The 15483-nt window shown below is 45.8% G+C and overlaps 1 protein-coding gene across 1 annotated transcript in view; it reads right to left on the reverse strand.

Annotated features, from left to right (window-relative positions):
• Positions 1 to 15483, reverse strand: part of gpc3 (glypican 3) — a 78013-nt gene that overhangs the window by 7613 nt on the left and 54917 nt on the right. The window contains 3 exon segments of the mRNA XM_034543751.1: positions 5669 to 5780; positions 9337 to 9462; positions 9858 to 10015. Coding sequence (XP_034399642.1) covers positions 5669 to 5780; positions 9337 to 9462; positions 9858 to 10015 — 396 coding nt within the window.

Genomic DNA, 15483 nt, shown 5'->3' on the forward strand with positions numbered 1-15483 from the left:
ATAACGCTTCAAAAACCCTCAGTAAATAACATCAAACAGAAGTCGGACTCTTTGACTGGGGCGAGCATAATGGCCAGGTTAGCAAGTGTAAGTTTACAAAACAGCAGGCCTAGCCTGACACCCTATCTATTAGTCTGATAGCAAGCACACCCTGTAGGAAAAAAGGCCACCGCATGCATGCTCGCCTTGTCATGAGGCGGCTTCCATTCGGTCTCTACTGTAATTATTATGCTCACAGCACTGTGTTCATTCATGCATCTCAAAGCCCATTTGAAGTGCTGCTTTATTTCACAGCCGCTTGTATGTGCACGTGTCACCGCTGCATATGAACTGGAAAATGTATCTGCTGCAGTCATATTCCGAACTACGCGTGTACACGATTAACTGCTGCAAGTGTGCACAGTAAAAGCTGTCGCAAGTCAAGTGTGTGAGTTATATATTAAAGAAGCGCATTCTGTAGGAGCGCGCGCGCACACGAGGTGTCGAGCACACGCTGCCCAGGCTCCGGTGGCTCGGAGGAAGTGAGGCTGCGTGATGGAATTTGTGGCGCTCGGGATCTGGTTTATTTTCCACCCTGGATTTCTGTCCTACCTGCAGGATTTTCCCAGGTTCTGGCTTCAATTAGACTGTGAAGCTGGGAGGAGGAGAGGGGTGGGGGGTCCAGGGGTTTAAGAGAGGGGGGGGGGGAGGGAGGAGGGAAGGGCGACGAACCTGGAGTCTGTCACACACAGCTCCGCACAGCTGGGGAGCTGGAAAGAGAAAGGCGACGGACTGGGAGATAGAGAACGCCACAACATGCGAATGAGGTGCACGCATGAAAAAGCTTTGGCACGCAACGTGAAGATCTTTGCTCTCCCTCAAATGACAGAGCGCTTCCAACCGTCTCCGATGAAATAATAATTGTGCTTCGCCCGAAAGCGATTCGTAAAAATGTTTTACCACACTGTGGTACTCCGAACGCACGTCTCTGAAGAGTGTCACATAGCCAAGAACAGGCTGTCAGACCCCAGGAGGTCTGACCCTCCAAATGGCAAACTCATCTAACAAATGAGTGGGAAACGCTCTGTAATCAAAGACCAATCATGTAATTGCTCCATTTTGCCACCAGCTCCACCATCTCCTGTGAGATTAGTCGTTCGGAGGAGAAACCCGATACTCTGGGAAGTTAAACAGATGTTGAGAAAAACAAACTCGTCTCCTCCGAACGAGAACACATCACCAAAGGAATACGTTCTAATTTGAGAGCGCGGCCTCCACATTGCTTGCCTTTCGCACAAGTGAGCTCACTTGGCCAGTTTTTATTTATTTTTAAAAAAAACTAAACGGGAGTGTTAATGTTCTGGTTGAGAAAACAGCGAGAACTCTTTGGCATCACAGGATATCTCCTGCTTGACGTCACAGTCGGGGAAGAGTGCACTCTTTATCAGCTTTAACACACTGCATATACAGGCACACAACACTCAGACAGGAATTTGTTACGCAGCAGGCACAGAAACGTCTTCGGCTCCTCGCAGTCCTGCGCGGTTTAAAGGTTTCCGAGTCGAGAAGCAGTAACCGACTTCTCTTCCATCCATTTATAGTGCACAGTTCACTTTAAACTTGGCTGCGGCTCAGTCATGACATCAGCTGCTTTAGGCGTGAGAAAACGCTGTTTTATAAGCATGGGGCCACCGGCTCTGAGAGGGTTTTTTTTTTTTTTTCTTATTCTTTTTCTTTTGGTGTTTAGTTTAGCCTTCGCAGAGGCGCAAAGGGTCTCCCTGCCAGACTGTCTCTGTATCTGCAGACTCTCTGATCAACACTGACAACGTGAGAAATGACACATTTCCGCTGCATAGCTGCATTTCACAGGGCAATCGTCACGGAGCACTTAGGAGTGGAGGAATGAAACATCGGGGGGATTAAAGTTGGAAGGAAGTGGATTCTTTGGAGGGGTCCCATGTTCCCCTCGCTGTTGGAGAGAGTAGCCCCTATATTTTTACGACATGGTCTCGCACACTGCGGGGCTGGGGCTGATTCCTGGTTGGAAAGTGTGGAAAGTGGGTCAGTACAAGCTGGAGGAACCATTGACGGTGCTCACTGCTTGAGCCAAAAGAGCAGAATAATGTTCATTCAAATGGAAAACGTGTGCGGGATAAAATAGCCTAGCGGGACTTGTATTGACCAGTTTGTGTCCTGAATGAGGGGGCCAATGAATGTACAGATCCTTCAATCTGCAGCTCTGAACACACCGTACGAGGCAGAAGAAGAGAAGACACCGTGAGACTGTAATACTGCTGTTTTCAATCAGCACCAGCACTCCCCTGGTGGACCAGGAACATGACACATGCCATCTCATCGTTCGTCCCCGAAACACGCCGCGTATGAACTGGCCAGACAAAAGTTATGATCCGTGAGCTGTGGCCTCCTCTCCCATCATGGTTAATTAGTCTGTTTGCTTTTAGCCCTGCAACATCCAGAGCTGGTGGTCTTTCAACATGGTGGGGAGGCGGAGACCTTGTAAAACTGCTTTCAACTAAACAACATCACTTTCTCCAGTGCCTTCAGAGGTTGTTTACAAGACGCTGGCTCCTTGCAGCTAGAGATGGAGAAATACTGCGTATAGTCAATAAACATTTAGCAGGGTTATAAAGCAAGTTTAAGGGTTTGCCTCTGACATCTGCCTTCTCCACTGGCAGATATGTATCCATGGGTGATACATGCTGGTATTAAAGTTCCCCACTTTGATATCGCAACAATCTGCACAGATTCATGGTTCCCCCGAGGATGAATCCGATGGACTCGCTGACCCCCCGACCTTTACATCTTGTGTCATCAGGTCAACGTTTGTTTTGATTAAGTAAATATCTCAAGATACATTTTGTAAATAATTCATGGTTTCCAGAGGATGTATCCGAATAACTTTTCAACTTTCAACCTTGATTGCCAACTAGAAACTCTTTGCATGCTATCACGCTAAACTGAGATGACGACCATGGTAAATATTATAATAGCCTAATATTAGCATGTTAACACCTACAGACCCACATCAACACAACCTTTTCTTTGGGCGGGGCGGGGGTGTTAATGGGTAGATAACAAGTCAACACCATATGCTACAAAGAAGAACCAGAAGCACAATTTGAGATGCAGCTCAGCAGTGTGTTAACTCTTTACAGTAATAAACCTGGTGTTTTTGTGAGTGTAAAGGGGCTTAGAACATTATGATTAAAGTATATCCCTAAACTCTATTATGTCTCTTAAGTTCACCAGGTTGCCGTGTTTCATATGGTCCAAGTATTGTCCCTCGAGCTTTAGGACTGAGCCTGATTTTGCCTCTCAAAAACAGGAATGCTGTCTGGGACAGCCAGCGATTAATTTAGCAGTGAACAATTATTGTGTTTCTAAAATGTTAGCATATTTAAGAAATGGATATAAACATAGGAAATAGGAAAAAGAATAGGAACAGCTTATAAAGCAAATTGAAACCTCAACCGTTACCCTGGTGAGTGAGTTCTCTCAGGGACAAGAACACTATAATATTGTAAACTTCACAAGGGGACTTTTTTTATTGCAGGACTATTGTATTATATTGCATCATCTTTTGAGGTGTTGCCGTTATTTAGTGTACCTCAGTAGAGTGATGATTTGACGTAAAGAAAATATCTGTGTAATCTGAGTCATAAACAGTTTTACTGCACGTGAAATATGCAATCAAAAGCAGTCGGCCTTTCTTCAGATGTTAATCCAGCCCATTGATGTCGAGATCTGAAGGGAAGTTGGAAATGTGCTTGACTCTGCTGTACGGTCATCAGATATGGGGTTAAAATCTCCCATGTGAATATCCAATCTGCATAAATAGCAGGCGTTTATGTAAACAGAATCGAACCCCCGTAAATGTCCACATGTCTACCACGTCGTCGGCACAACCAGCCAATGAGGAACGAGTGTTGGGTTACCGAGAGCATCTGACCACACGCACACACACACACACACACACAGGAAGAGTTTGACTGTGTCCATGTTTTCTTATGGATCGTCTGAATGTCTGTAACACAATGAACTCTGTCATTTCCCCGAACTGCATTTTCTTGCAGAACCCCATCAAAAGCCCATCAGGAACCGGATCCACGCGGTAATGGTTCTGCGCTCGCATCGCCGCAAATGTTTGTCCCTATCAGGGCAGGAAGTTTTCAAAGGCTTATTATATTAGAGTGCGTACGTGTACACATCCTGTGTTTTTAGGATTATAGGATGATTCCAGTTTATCACAAATAAAACACACACACACACACACACAAACTGTATTGGGTTTTATTTTTGTTAACTGCTGAAGGATGGGAATGTTGCAACGCTGCTAGAAAAGTTAGATGTGGACGAGGGACGATCATACAGATTTTTGGCAAACTGCCAGGTTCTCCAAATATATTTGAAAGAGGTGAGCAGTTAAAATGACGCAACGTCCTGAGCAAAAGAAGGTGTTTGCAATGCACTCTTCCTGTGCACTGATTATTACCAACATGTAATGCTCATTTGAGTGTTTTACCTCTAAATAAAGTGGTTTGAATAATCTGGCATAACAGTTGCTCTGATCATCTGACCTTTTGTTTCTTGTCTTATCAAACTTTGTGTCACCAATGTTTCTCAAATAAAGAGTAGCTTGTTTTTAAAGTCACAGTATTTAATTAAATTATTACATAGTGAGAGTAATAACATGGCCAAAACTACAATAATATGACCCACACATTTATAAACTGGAATGTTTTAAACCTAACATCTAGGATGAATCCTTTTGGGGGGTTGTGAAGAGGGGCGAGGGCAAGTCAACACCTAAAGGTCCTGTTCAAGTGTCGCTCCTCTCACTTACGGGACTAAGCGCCCATGAGGTAATACAGCTAAAGTAATTGGGCAAATTACAGCATCTCAAACCACAACCCTCTGTATTTGTCTTGAGGGTCTCTGGTTGTCGGAGGCGGAGTGAAGGAAGGTCCACGGTTGCTGCTCGGTTCTCCCGGGTTGTTTAAACAGGGGAGAAGGATCGTAATCCACTGTGACAGGCCTGCAGCACTCAGACGCTCGATCACATACATGCAGACCAAAACGGAATCACACGCAAACACACTTTGCAGCTGGAAAATGGTGTGTGTGTGTGTGTGTGTGTGTCGGGGGATGGCGGGGTGGGTGGCACAGCAACCTCCCGACGTGTTGACAGCTAGAAGCGCAACCACGGCTACCCGGGCTGATACGGAGCCTACATCCAAGCATCTCTGCACTCCAGCCAGCCCACTCCAAAAAGGTGGTTTCCATGGCGACGATGACACACAATACAAAAGGGGGCTTCGGCCTTGACGTAAGCTGGGGCTTGCTGCGGATGGAGGGCATCATTTCTGTCCGTCACAACAGCCTCCATCGGCCTCGACTGAAGTTGTTTTGGGATTTATTTGCAGTGCAGATGAGGAACAAAATAACATCTATTCAGACGTTTCCTGTCAACAGCATTTCTTTGTGTTCACAAGACACAGATTTCCAGTGATCTTGCTCTCAAATATGAGGCAGAACTGCGTTCCAGCACCTCCGCACCGAGAAACTGCTCCCTTGAAACATTTCAAACTTACCGTAAAAGACTGGAGAAGTGGTACATGTACATACACACACACACACACAATGGACACAGCACACGCACGCTGCTGACCTGGTTGATGTGTTTGAGTTTGTCTATGATCTGGCTGATGATCGGCTCAGGGGGCTTGTTGCTTCGGGACTCGGAGCCGGGGTGCAATCTCTTCAGGCCCGGCCCAGGAAACCTGACAGGACGGGGAGACAAAATGGGCTCAGTGGTTTTAGATCATCTTTTTGGCATTTATTTTTGCCTTTGTTAGATCGTACAGATACATAGACAGGGAAGGGGGAATGAGAGAGAGGTGACGCCATGCAGCACAATGCTCCCCATCGGACTAAGTTCTTATGCGTGTGATTGTTTCGAAGCTCTATGAGAGGAAGACATGATGAACTGGACCTTCCTTTCACCCCAAATAAGGCGCTTGTCGCCATCTAGTGTTGCTAAGATGAATGACATCTCATCTGTTTTTGTAAGTTTCGGGCTGGAAAGTCAATTAGTAACTCAACCCTATCCAGAAGGACTAACTCTTCCCTTGAAGACACTACGTCTATAAAGTTAAACAGTGGGTAACATTTTGAATGTCTCAAGATATCTTTTTATATTCCTAATAAAAACCTTGGAGACTGCAGACGCAAAACGTTTCAGCATCAGGGATTAAATAAGATATAAAATGTTTGAGTTTTGCCACAAGGTGACATCATTCTCGAAGGAGTTTAACCATTATAAAAGATTCTGGCTGATGATTCATGTCACGCACATTAAACTGGTCAATAAGTGGCTTTTAATCCGCTGTTAATGAGCGGACATTAGTGGAGAAGTACTCTTATGGAGGGTATGTGTGTGCACCACCAGCCTCCGGGCAGGTCCTTACACGTCTCGCTGTGTAACTGAGGAAACACGGCTCTGTTGACACCTGTGTATGTTATCAAGGGGAGGAGCTGGTGAGTCTGAAAGGACTCCTGCAGGTGTTTCTCCGCTCTGGGCAGTGGCGGGCATTAACCCCTTCCCACCACCTCCTCAGCTCATCAACGACAACCGGCAGCGCACAAGACAAGCGTGTTCAGATGAGCCAGAGTCAGGATGGACAACATGTCTGACCCCCTGGGCGCCACGAGAGGTGGCAAGGTCATCGCTGTATGTTGGAAAGATGAAGGAACAAATGGGCCGCAGTGGGAAGGGGGCGATGCTTTTCAGAGTAAAAGTTTGTGAGAGGAAAGGGTCTTGGGGAAAAAAACGTGTGTGTGGGGAAAGCATGAGGTCATACTCTGCTCTCATCTCTGTGACATCGCCCTGAGCACTTACACACACCTACATACACACCCACACCCCCACACACACGCACACACACACACCTTTCACACGCCATCTCCACTCATCAGTCTTTCGCTCTCCCCTCAGCCAGACTTTTCATTTAACTCAAATTACATTTCCCCAGTTATTTATTATTCTTATTAGCCATGATCTCACCCTCGTTCTCCGCCGCTAATTATCACATTAATAATGGAGAGAGATGTGTGATTCATTCAGGAGAGAGAAAGAGGAAATATGGGTCGAGGAAGGAGGATTTTGAGTGACGATAAGGAGCCGGGGCAGGTTAGTGTTTCACATGATGGTCCAAATCATTTTTTACTGAGACATAACTGCATCACCGTTAAACTCAGTTTGACCACAGATAGCCTCAGTCGTCAGCTCTCAGTTTGTTATCTCATCCTTAGTTATTGTTCGCTGCTAGCAGGGCTGATCAAATCAGTTGGCTCCAGTGATAACCTAATCTAATCTAATCTAACACCAATTACCACGCTATTATTAGGTCCAGTCTCACACGTCAGAATAAACAACAGTGGGACAAGACACCGACAGGTGATGAAGGAATACGTAACGGGGGTCTGACGCTCTTCACACCACCTGATCACACTTCCAGTCGCCCAGTTAGAGACAGGGTCAGGGTGTGTGGGTGGTGCAAACAGTGTGGCTGTTACTGTTAATACACTGGACTTCTTCAGGCTGAATGTCATCTAGAGCAAAACCAGAATCAAATTTAGAGGATATTATGAAAATAGCTGTAAGGGACTGCATGACAATTATTGAGGGGGGTTGGGGGAGGGGCACACCTTATCTTTTTGTAATAAAAACAAAACAGCAAAGCTCTCTCCAGGCGTATTCATGTTTTCCTTTAGACAACAACACCCTCCCTACAAAGTGTGCACATAATACAACACTGTTAAATGGGTAGAACTTGTTTAATAGCGTTATAATTAAATTCAATCTGCATGTGATTTCTAGTCTGTGCCACCAGTGTCTCATTAATGGCTCTAAGTACGTCGTTCTGCCAGTCCGTGCACTATTTTGGATTCTTTATTTTTATTGACATCCTCTCCCACGATTCACTTCCATACAGTCCCTGGATAACATGATAACGGATGACATCTGATCTGTTATCACCCGGGGGTTTACGCTTTCATTACATCCAAAAAGGGGAATGGAAATTCAATGTTCTGAGTTGACGCGGCGTCACATCTGTTATCCCGGTTATCAGTGCAACGCTGTTTGATGTGCTGAAAAGTGCTGCTCCTCTGATCTCGGCTCCGGGTAGCATGGCAAACACGCCTGATTAAAACATTTTTAAAAAACGCCACATTTAGCTCCGAAGATCGCTCTTCGAGTATCGGAAGACGTTCAGCACCCCGACCCATCCAGCGCTCACACACACCCCACCCCCACCATCTAAATGTATCCGCTTGAGACAATACGAGAATGAATGCCACGTTTGGCTCTGGAGACTATCTGGGGAGGATAATGGAAGATGATACGGGACAAATCTCAGAGTGAAAATGTACCCTGAGTGAATGTGCACATATTTGCCCTCGCAGATGACACAGTGAATCGCTCGCCCGGAGACACTGTAATCTCTCCTTCATTTTCGTCTCCTCTCACACCGTTTGGTCCAGCTCATCCCCTCCAGACAGCTTTGCCCCCACGCTCACCTGATAACTCCTCTCAGATTGAGACCCCTTCGCCATCTTTGTGACAGACTCTCTTTCAGCAGTTTGAGAAAAGCTCTGAATATATTCTCGGCCCTCTCTTTTTGGGGAAAAAAAAGAAAAGGTAAAACATTAACCTGCAGCCGCTTTCCGTCTGAATCGTGTGCCTTTGCATTGATTGAATTCCACACATAATTTACAAAGCAAAAAAAAAAAAGGAAAAAAAAAGGATGATATCTATAACTATGTAAGCCAAATTGAAATTGGGGCCGGCTGACGGCGCAGGCGAAGGAGGAAGGAGAGGAGGACGTTATGATGTGTGGAGCCAGGAGGACAGGGGGTGAAGTCAAACATTGTGCAGACCAAATGAGGTTCTGCAGAGACGTCGGATGAAAGAGGAGAGAGCGATCGAAACCGCAATTAACTAAGCGAGAATAAGGTGACAGCGCGCCTGACATTAATAACATCCCATCGAGCCAAAGTCAAGATTTACACTCATACTCGATGGGAGAGAGAGGGGGGGGGGGGCTTGTGCGGTGCTCGTCAGCTCTGGGCAAACTTACCCTTCAACTCACCTCCACTCTCCTGGATGTGCTGCTGGATTATTGGGAATTTAGCAATTCAGAGCAGACTATTTGTGTAACGGATCATCTAGAAAGGCAATAAACCTGAGGTGAGCAGGGTGCTTTCCTCTATATGGGCTCGCAGTGTGTGTGTGTGTTACAGATGTTAATACAGACAAATGAGACACTGATGTACCTGTCTGTCATCTCCTGCCCATTCCAGCAGAGGGAGTGGTTTGCCGGAGCGGGCTCGCGGCTGCACAGCGCCTCCCCGAGACCACTGTAGAAGGAGCTGAAGCCCTTCAAGTTGGATATGAACTCCCTGAGGTATAGGCAAAGAAAAGAAAAGTTCAATGCAGAGAAAGGTAAACAATACATGATCTGAATACGGACTAAGAGAGGGGATTCATCGTGATAGAAGTTAAGTCTCCAGTCCTAATTGACATTGATCTGTTTATTGTGCTGCCGAGGCCACAAGCCTCGCTGGGCATTATGAGCCTGTTCATTTAAGCCTGAAGTGCATCAGGGGTGTGGGATATCACTCGAGAGGCGAACGACTGACGGTGTTACAAGGAAACAGCAAGAAACCCGCTGCGTCCGCGGCGTCAGGGACTATATTTTGTCTGCCAGACAATGTCATCGCCCTCGTGGTGGTCCGGAGAGCGAGCGGCGCTTCATCCGCCGGGAGGCGTCTCTCGGACGCAGATCGTTCCTCACCTGCGGAGGCCAACCAGAGTCTCATCGGAGTCCGGGGGTAAGGGCTGCGCGTTGCGGGCCGCGGAGGCAGCGGGAGGCGGCGGCGGAGGAGGAGCAGCAGGGGGGGAGCCCACCGAGCGCGCGGCGCGCTGAGGAGCGTTTCCGCACATGCCGCTCACCTGCGGAGGAGAAGAAGAAGAAGAAGAGAACGTCACGAGAAGCTGCAGACCTCTTCACCCCACGTGGGGTCCGTATTGCACCCGGGTTCCTGGCGCGCGCGCGCCCCCCCCCCGTTTATTCAAACTCTTAATAGCAATGACACCGCAGATAATAAGAGGCTGTCAGCAGGCAGCATGCCGGCCTTCCTCAGCTGAGCCCCTCTGCAAATTGTCATCTGCTTGGGTTTGTTTATTTTTGGTGGGGATTTGCATAACAAACAAGTCATTGTACCTTCTGCCAGCCGGTTCCGCCTTGTTCGGATTTGTAATCATAACACTCCAAAATATTTTAAAAAAAAGGGAAAGAAACGCGAGCGTCAAAACAAGGCCTCACGTCCTTTCTTCTTCTCCCCGTACAAACACCATTGTGCACCCACACGCGACAACATGACAATAATAAATAAGAAGTCCCCCTCTGTCTCTAAGAGATAATGGACCTGGCACATTCTTTTCAGGTGCAATAAAAATGCAAATGTCTGTTAATGTTTAGCTTGTGGTTTAATGATTTGCCGGTGGTTTAATTTCCCTGGAGGATTCTGGCCGAGGCTTAATTCTGCCGTGTAATGTTAACAGCTAATTGTGCCCAGCTCCCCTTTAAGTGAATAGGCTGAACCGCTGCTGAATACTGATGGGCCCTGATAGAGCAGCACTGGACATCTTTATCTGGCAACCGAGGCCACGAGCACAGACACACACGCACACACGCACGCACACACACACACACACACACACACACACACACACACACACACACACACACACGTCTCCTAGCATAAACAAGTCATTCAATGCAATTATTAATTTGAACATAATGCAGCTAAAGTCCATTAACATGATAAACATGCTCTCCTACCTACCTACACCCCTCCCTCCCCCACACACACACACACACGCTTATTGCATGCTGACACACTCAAAAATGAACAGCTGTAAGATAGAATCGTCAGGGTTAATCAATGCAGCCTTGTCATCCAAGGAGGCACTCATACTCACAGAACACACACACAACCATCCTCATCCACACACACACACACACACAACCATCCTCTCTCACACACACACAACCATCCTCTCTCACACACAATCATCCTCACGCACGCACACACACACACACACACACACACACACAGTCCTGATTGTCACTAATACCCAGCATCCCTGACTAGCCATCTCCACTAATACTCCCCTGCCGTGGACTCTCTCACACACACACACACACACACACACACACACACACACACACACACACACACAGAGTCTCTGTCGCCTCATTCTCTTCCTCTCATGTAATTCTCCTGCTCTCTGCCCGGAGCGAGTGCCGGTGCTCCCACAGGCCATGATTTATGTGATTGGAGCTGCTTTCCTCCTCCTTGTTTGTGCCGTAGGGGAGTTGTGGCACAGGGGAGAGACGGATTCAGCGCCAAACCCACCCGCCGATTGTTTCCGGATTCTTCAAGGAAGGGGCTCATTAGCGGGGTATTAATATCACCCAGGGCTGGACTAACACAACTAACAGGAGAGTCTGCAGATAAAGTCTGCCTCGGGTACACTTTTCATTTGCATGTGTAATTGAGCAGCCCGCCTCACAGAGTGAGAGGTGCTGACGGCCAGTAATACAACACACACACACCACTGTCCACTTGCACACCTGCAGCTCAGGTTCCATGTGCCGCTGCGCTTGTGCAAACATGGCATAAAGATAAACTCTCAACAAATCAATGGCGATGCCTGTGGATGCCCACACTATAAGCGGGCTTATACATTAGTCGTGACCACCTGGAGTTATTCATACACAAACTGTTTCGAGTTGAGAGAAGATGCTATCGGTGTTATGGAGGTGCACAGCTGTAACAACGTAATGTTTGTGTTCCAGGGGAGTTCAGGCTCACGGCAGAGGGGAGGGGGAGAGACTGCTGAGTCAGCACTCAGCACTCCTCCTTCTCCTCCTCCCTGCATTGTTGTCAGCAGCATAGAAACGGGCTTCTGGTGAATTGCACACATTATAGGCTTCTTATTCCTGCTGAAAGCCTTTTGAATTCTCCCAGTGGAAATGAGGGAAAAGACCAGACAGCTATTATGGTTACAACTTCAAATGGATACCATACTGTCGGGGCTGCAAATGAGAAATATGGTGCAATAGTCTCTCAGTTTGATGTGGTGTAAATTGTTACACAGAAATCCCTCGAGTCAGCTAGAGCAGCTAGTCCCAACCTTTCTAGTCCCGCAGCCGAGCTCAAAACCCTCTGCAGTAAATGTGTCCTTGGGATTCCACAGTGGACATTACTGTCAATAATATAGCATAATATACTGTGTGTATATATATACACAGTCCAAGCTTGCACTTGTATTACTACCACTTACAGTAGCTGGATGTTTCAACTATTACTTTTAGTAAACTCAATTCAATATATATATTCAATTAAATATATACTGTGTATATATATATATACTGTGTGTGTGTATATATATATATATGTATGTATGTATGTATATATATATACATATATATATATACACACACATATATATACACACAGTATATATATATATATATATATATATATATATATATATATATATGTATAACAGTGATGTATTATCTGCACACTTTGTAGGGAGGGTGTTGTTGTCTAAAGGAAAACATGAATACGCCTGGAGAGAGCTTTGCTGTTTTGTTTTTATTACAAAAAGATAAGGTGTGCCCCTCCCCCAACCCCCCTCAATAATTGTCATGCAGTCCCTTACAGTATATATATATATATATATATATATATATATATATATATATATATATATATATCTCTGAGCGTACTACAATCATTCAACTTATCTCATCCCAACTCGAGACATGAGTTGGGAAGAGTTGTCTGATGAATTCACTCCAAAACTAGGCGCTGGTCAGTCAATGACACTAAATTGAGGGGAAGATGAGAGCACACGAAGCTCCAGGGATTTTATCACGGACCTTTCCACCACACCTTCCTCAAGACTAGTTCAACACCAGTCAGATCCAGCCTGATTTAAAAGGCACCTGATCATCAGTGACATCATCTACAAGTTACAAGGATGCACAAACATCACACAGCTGATTTACTAGCCATATCTGTTTTTAATGTATTTACTTTGTTAGTCTTCCCCCATGTTGAAATTATACGTCAATGTGTATCATACTACATTGTATTTGGCCCCTAAATATTCATTTGGTTAGATGAATACAGGCCTAAGTGTCTCTTTTTATCCCCTAGATTAGCCTTTATAAACGGGGTTAGCTTCATATCCATACACTTGCATAAAGTAATCAAACGCACTGATCAAAGCCAGTTCAAACGTAACAGAGTTTCAGGTAAAGCTCAGTTGCTTTCAGTCTAATCTTTAAATCTCAATAATCAGTTCAGCTCAGAACGCCCTTTTTAGCAAATCCACTGCTTCACAAATGTCGACATGACAATAATGAGATCAACAAAATCCACCACAAAAAGTGTAAATATTTCATCACAAAGTTGAAGATCTCCTGCACGGTGAAACCCAGAATTCATGTCGGTGTCTAAACGCTGATTCACTCAAATAGACGGGTGAGCTGTGCGGATTCTAATTTAAAACGAGACATCCGTTGTTTGTGTATCGACGTGAGTGAGACGCTTGTGTGGAAAAAGGATTTCACACTTCTCACTCAGAGTTCTGCAGATCCTGAAGCATTCAGAGATGTGAGAAGTTATTAAAGCTCCCTGTCTTTCTGATTTGATAGACACTGTTCTGATGTGTGGGTCTGAAGACGACGTTATACATTTTGGGAAATATGCTTATTCGCATTCTTGTCCAAAGTTAAATGAGAAGATTAACTCTCTCATGTTTGTATGGTAAATATAACAATATCAATTACATATGCTGGCACAAAATCCCACACACATTTCTAGAGGTGTCGGCAGGCAGCCAAAAAAGACCAATCGATGCAGCTTTGATCAGTCGCACCATAATGCTTATTTTTCATCATTAAGTCAAACTCAATTACACATGCAAATATCTGTACTTTAAATGGTCACGCGAACCGCAGATTGGGCCTTTGAGGCTCTCTATAATTCAAATGAGTCGATAAATAATAACTTTGACGATATGTTGCAGCATTTGTAAAACGTGACTCATTTAATGTTTAAAAGCTCAAATGGCTTTTTTTTACAACCTCAGTAGCCGACGATGTTTGAATGGATTAATAAGTCATAAAACTGCAGCAGTGTTAATTAGTGCTCTTGTTTCCTCACTGAAGCAACAGTTTGGAAGTGATTTTGTTTGTGCACAAAAAGGGGGGCGACAACAACAACAACAACAACAACAACAACGCGAGCGGATAAAACGTGTGTTCTTGACAAAGAAATGTTCCGGGCACACAAAGAGAGCCGTGACGTTAAGCACGTGTGGAGTGTGTGACGACACACAACTCATGTACTCCACGACTCGTCCATCACATGTCTGTCTCAACCTACTCCCCCTCTTCATTTTCAGCCGAGGGGTCTCAGGGTGACGGATGTTTCCTCCGCACCCTCCTGTTCTCCTTCCCCCTGGCCTCGCTCGTCACACTCATCCCTCTCCTCCTTCCCCCTCTTCTCCTCCTCGCTGTTCCTCTCCTCTCTTTCTCCTCGGTAACTGGTAAAAATAGAGCTTCATAAATCATGCATCTTCTCTCAAAGCGGCGCGTAAGAACGAGAGGAAAAAGAGAGGGTGAAGGAGAGAGAAGGATGTTGAGCGTGAGACGCAGAGACGGAGGTGGATGACATCAAACTGCAGGAGAGGGGTGGGAAGTTGACAGGGGAATAGATTGAAGCTCCAGGGCTCTTGGCTGCCCTCTCCGTCTCTGAGAACATTGGTTGATTCACGCCGGAGTTGCACCAGATGGAAGGAAAATTAATGTTAACATGCAGGGGAGCGGGCTGGTGGACGCTGAGCGGCCATCTCCTCGGCAAGAGCTGCTCGTTTCAAGTCGACACAAAAGAGAGGAGACGTCTCTTTGGCACCTTCCCGGACACTTTGACTCGGATGGAGGCCGTCCGCTTGTCATCCCTCAGTGGCAGTAACGGGGGGTCTGCACTGTCGCCGCGGGGGGGGGGGGTGGTTGAGTGAGAGATGGCGACCACAGCTGCAGCTTTCACAATACCAGGAAACCACTAAACAAGACGGAGTGCTTCATACATCCATTACGTTGCTGTGCAAAATATTGCCAAGTGATTACTAGGGTTTCCACTTAACAGCCACACGCACGTATTTCAAAGACCTGATAAGATTTATGGGATCAGACGCTATTATTACAGCCACAAATCGTACATACTTTACACTACCGGTGCTTACTATTTCCAAAAACATATTATTTTTAGACTTATGGCCATTGCCAATTTAAAATGAGTTTAGAGTACAAGACGTCAGCATGCAACTACATACAG

The sequence above is a fragment of the Cyclopterus lumpus genome, chromosome 10 (genome assembly GCF_009769545.1).
Source record: "Cyclopterus lumpus isolate fCycLum1 chromosome 10, fCycLum1.pri, whole genome shotgun sequence".
In the NCBI taxonomy this organism is placed as follows: Eukaryota; Metazoa; Chordata; class Actinopteri; order Perciformes; family Cyclopteridae; genus Cyclopterus; species Cyclopterus lumpus.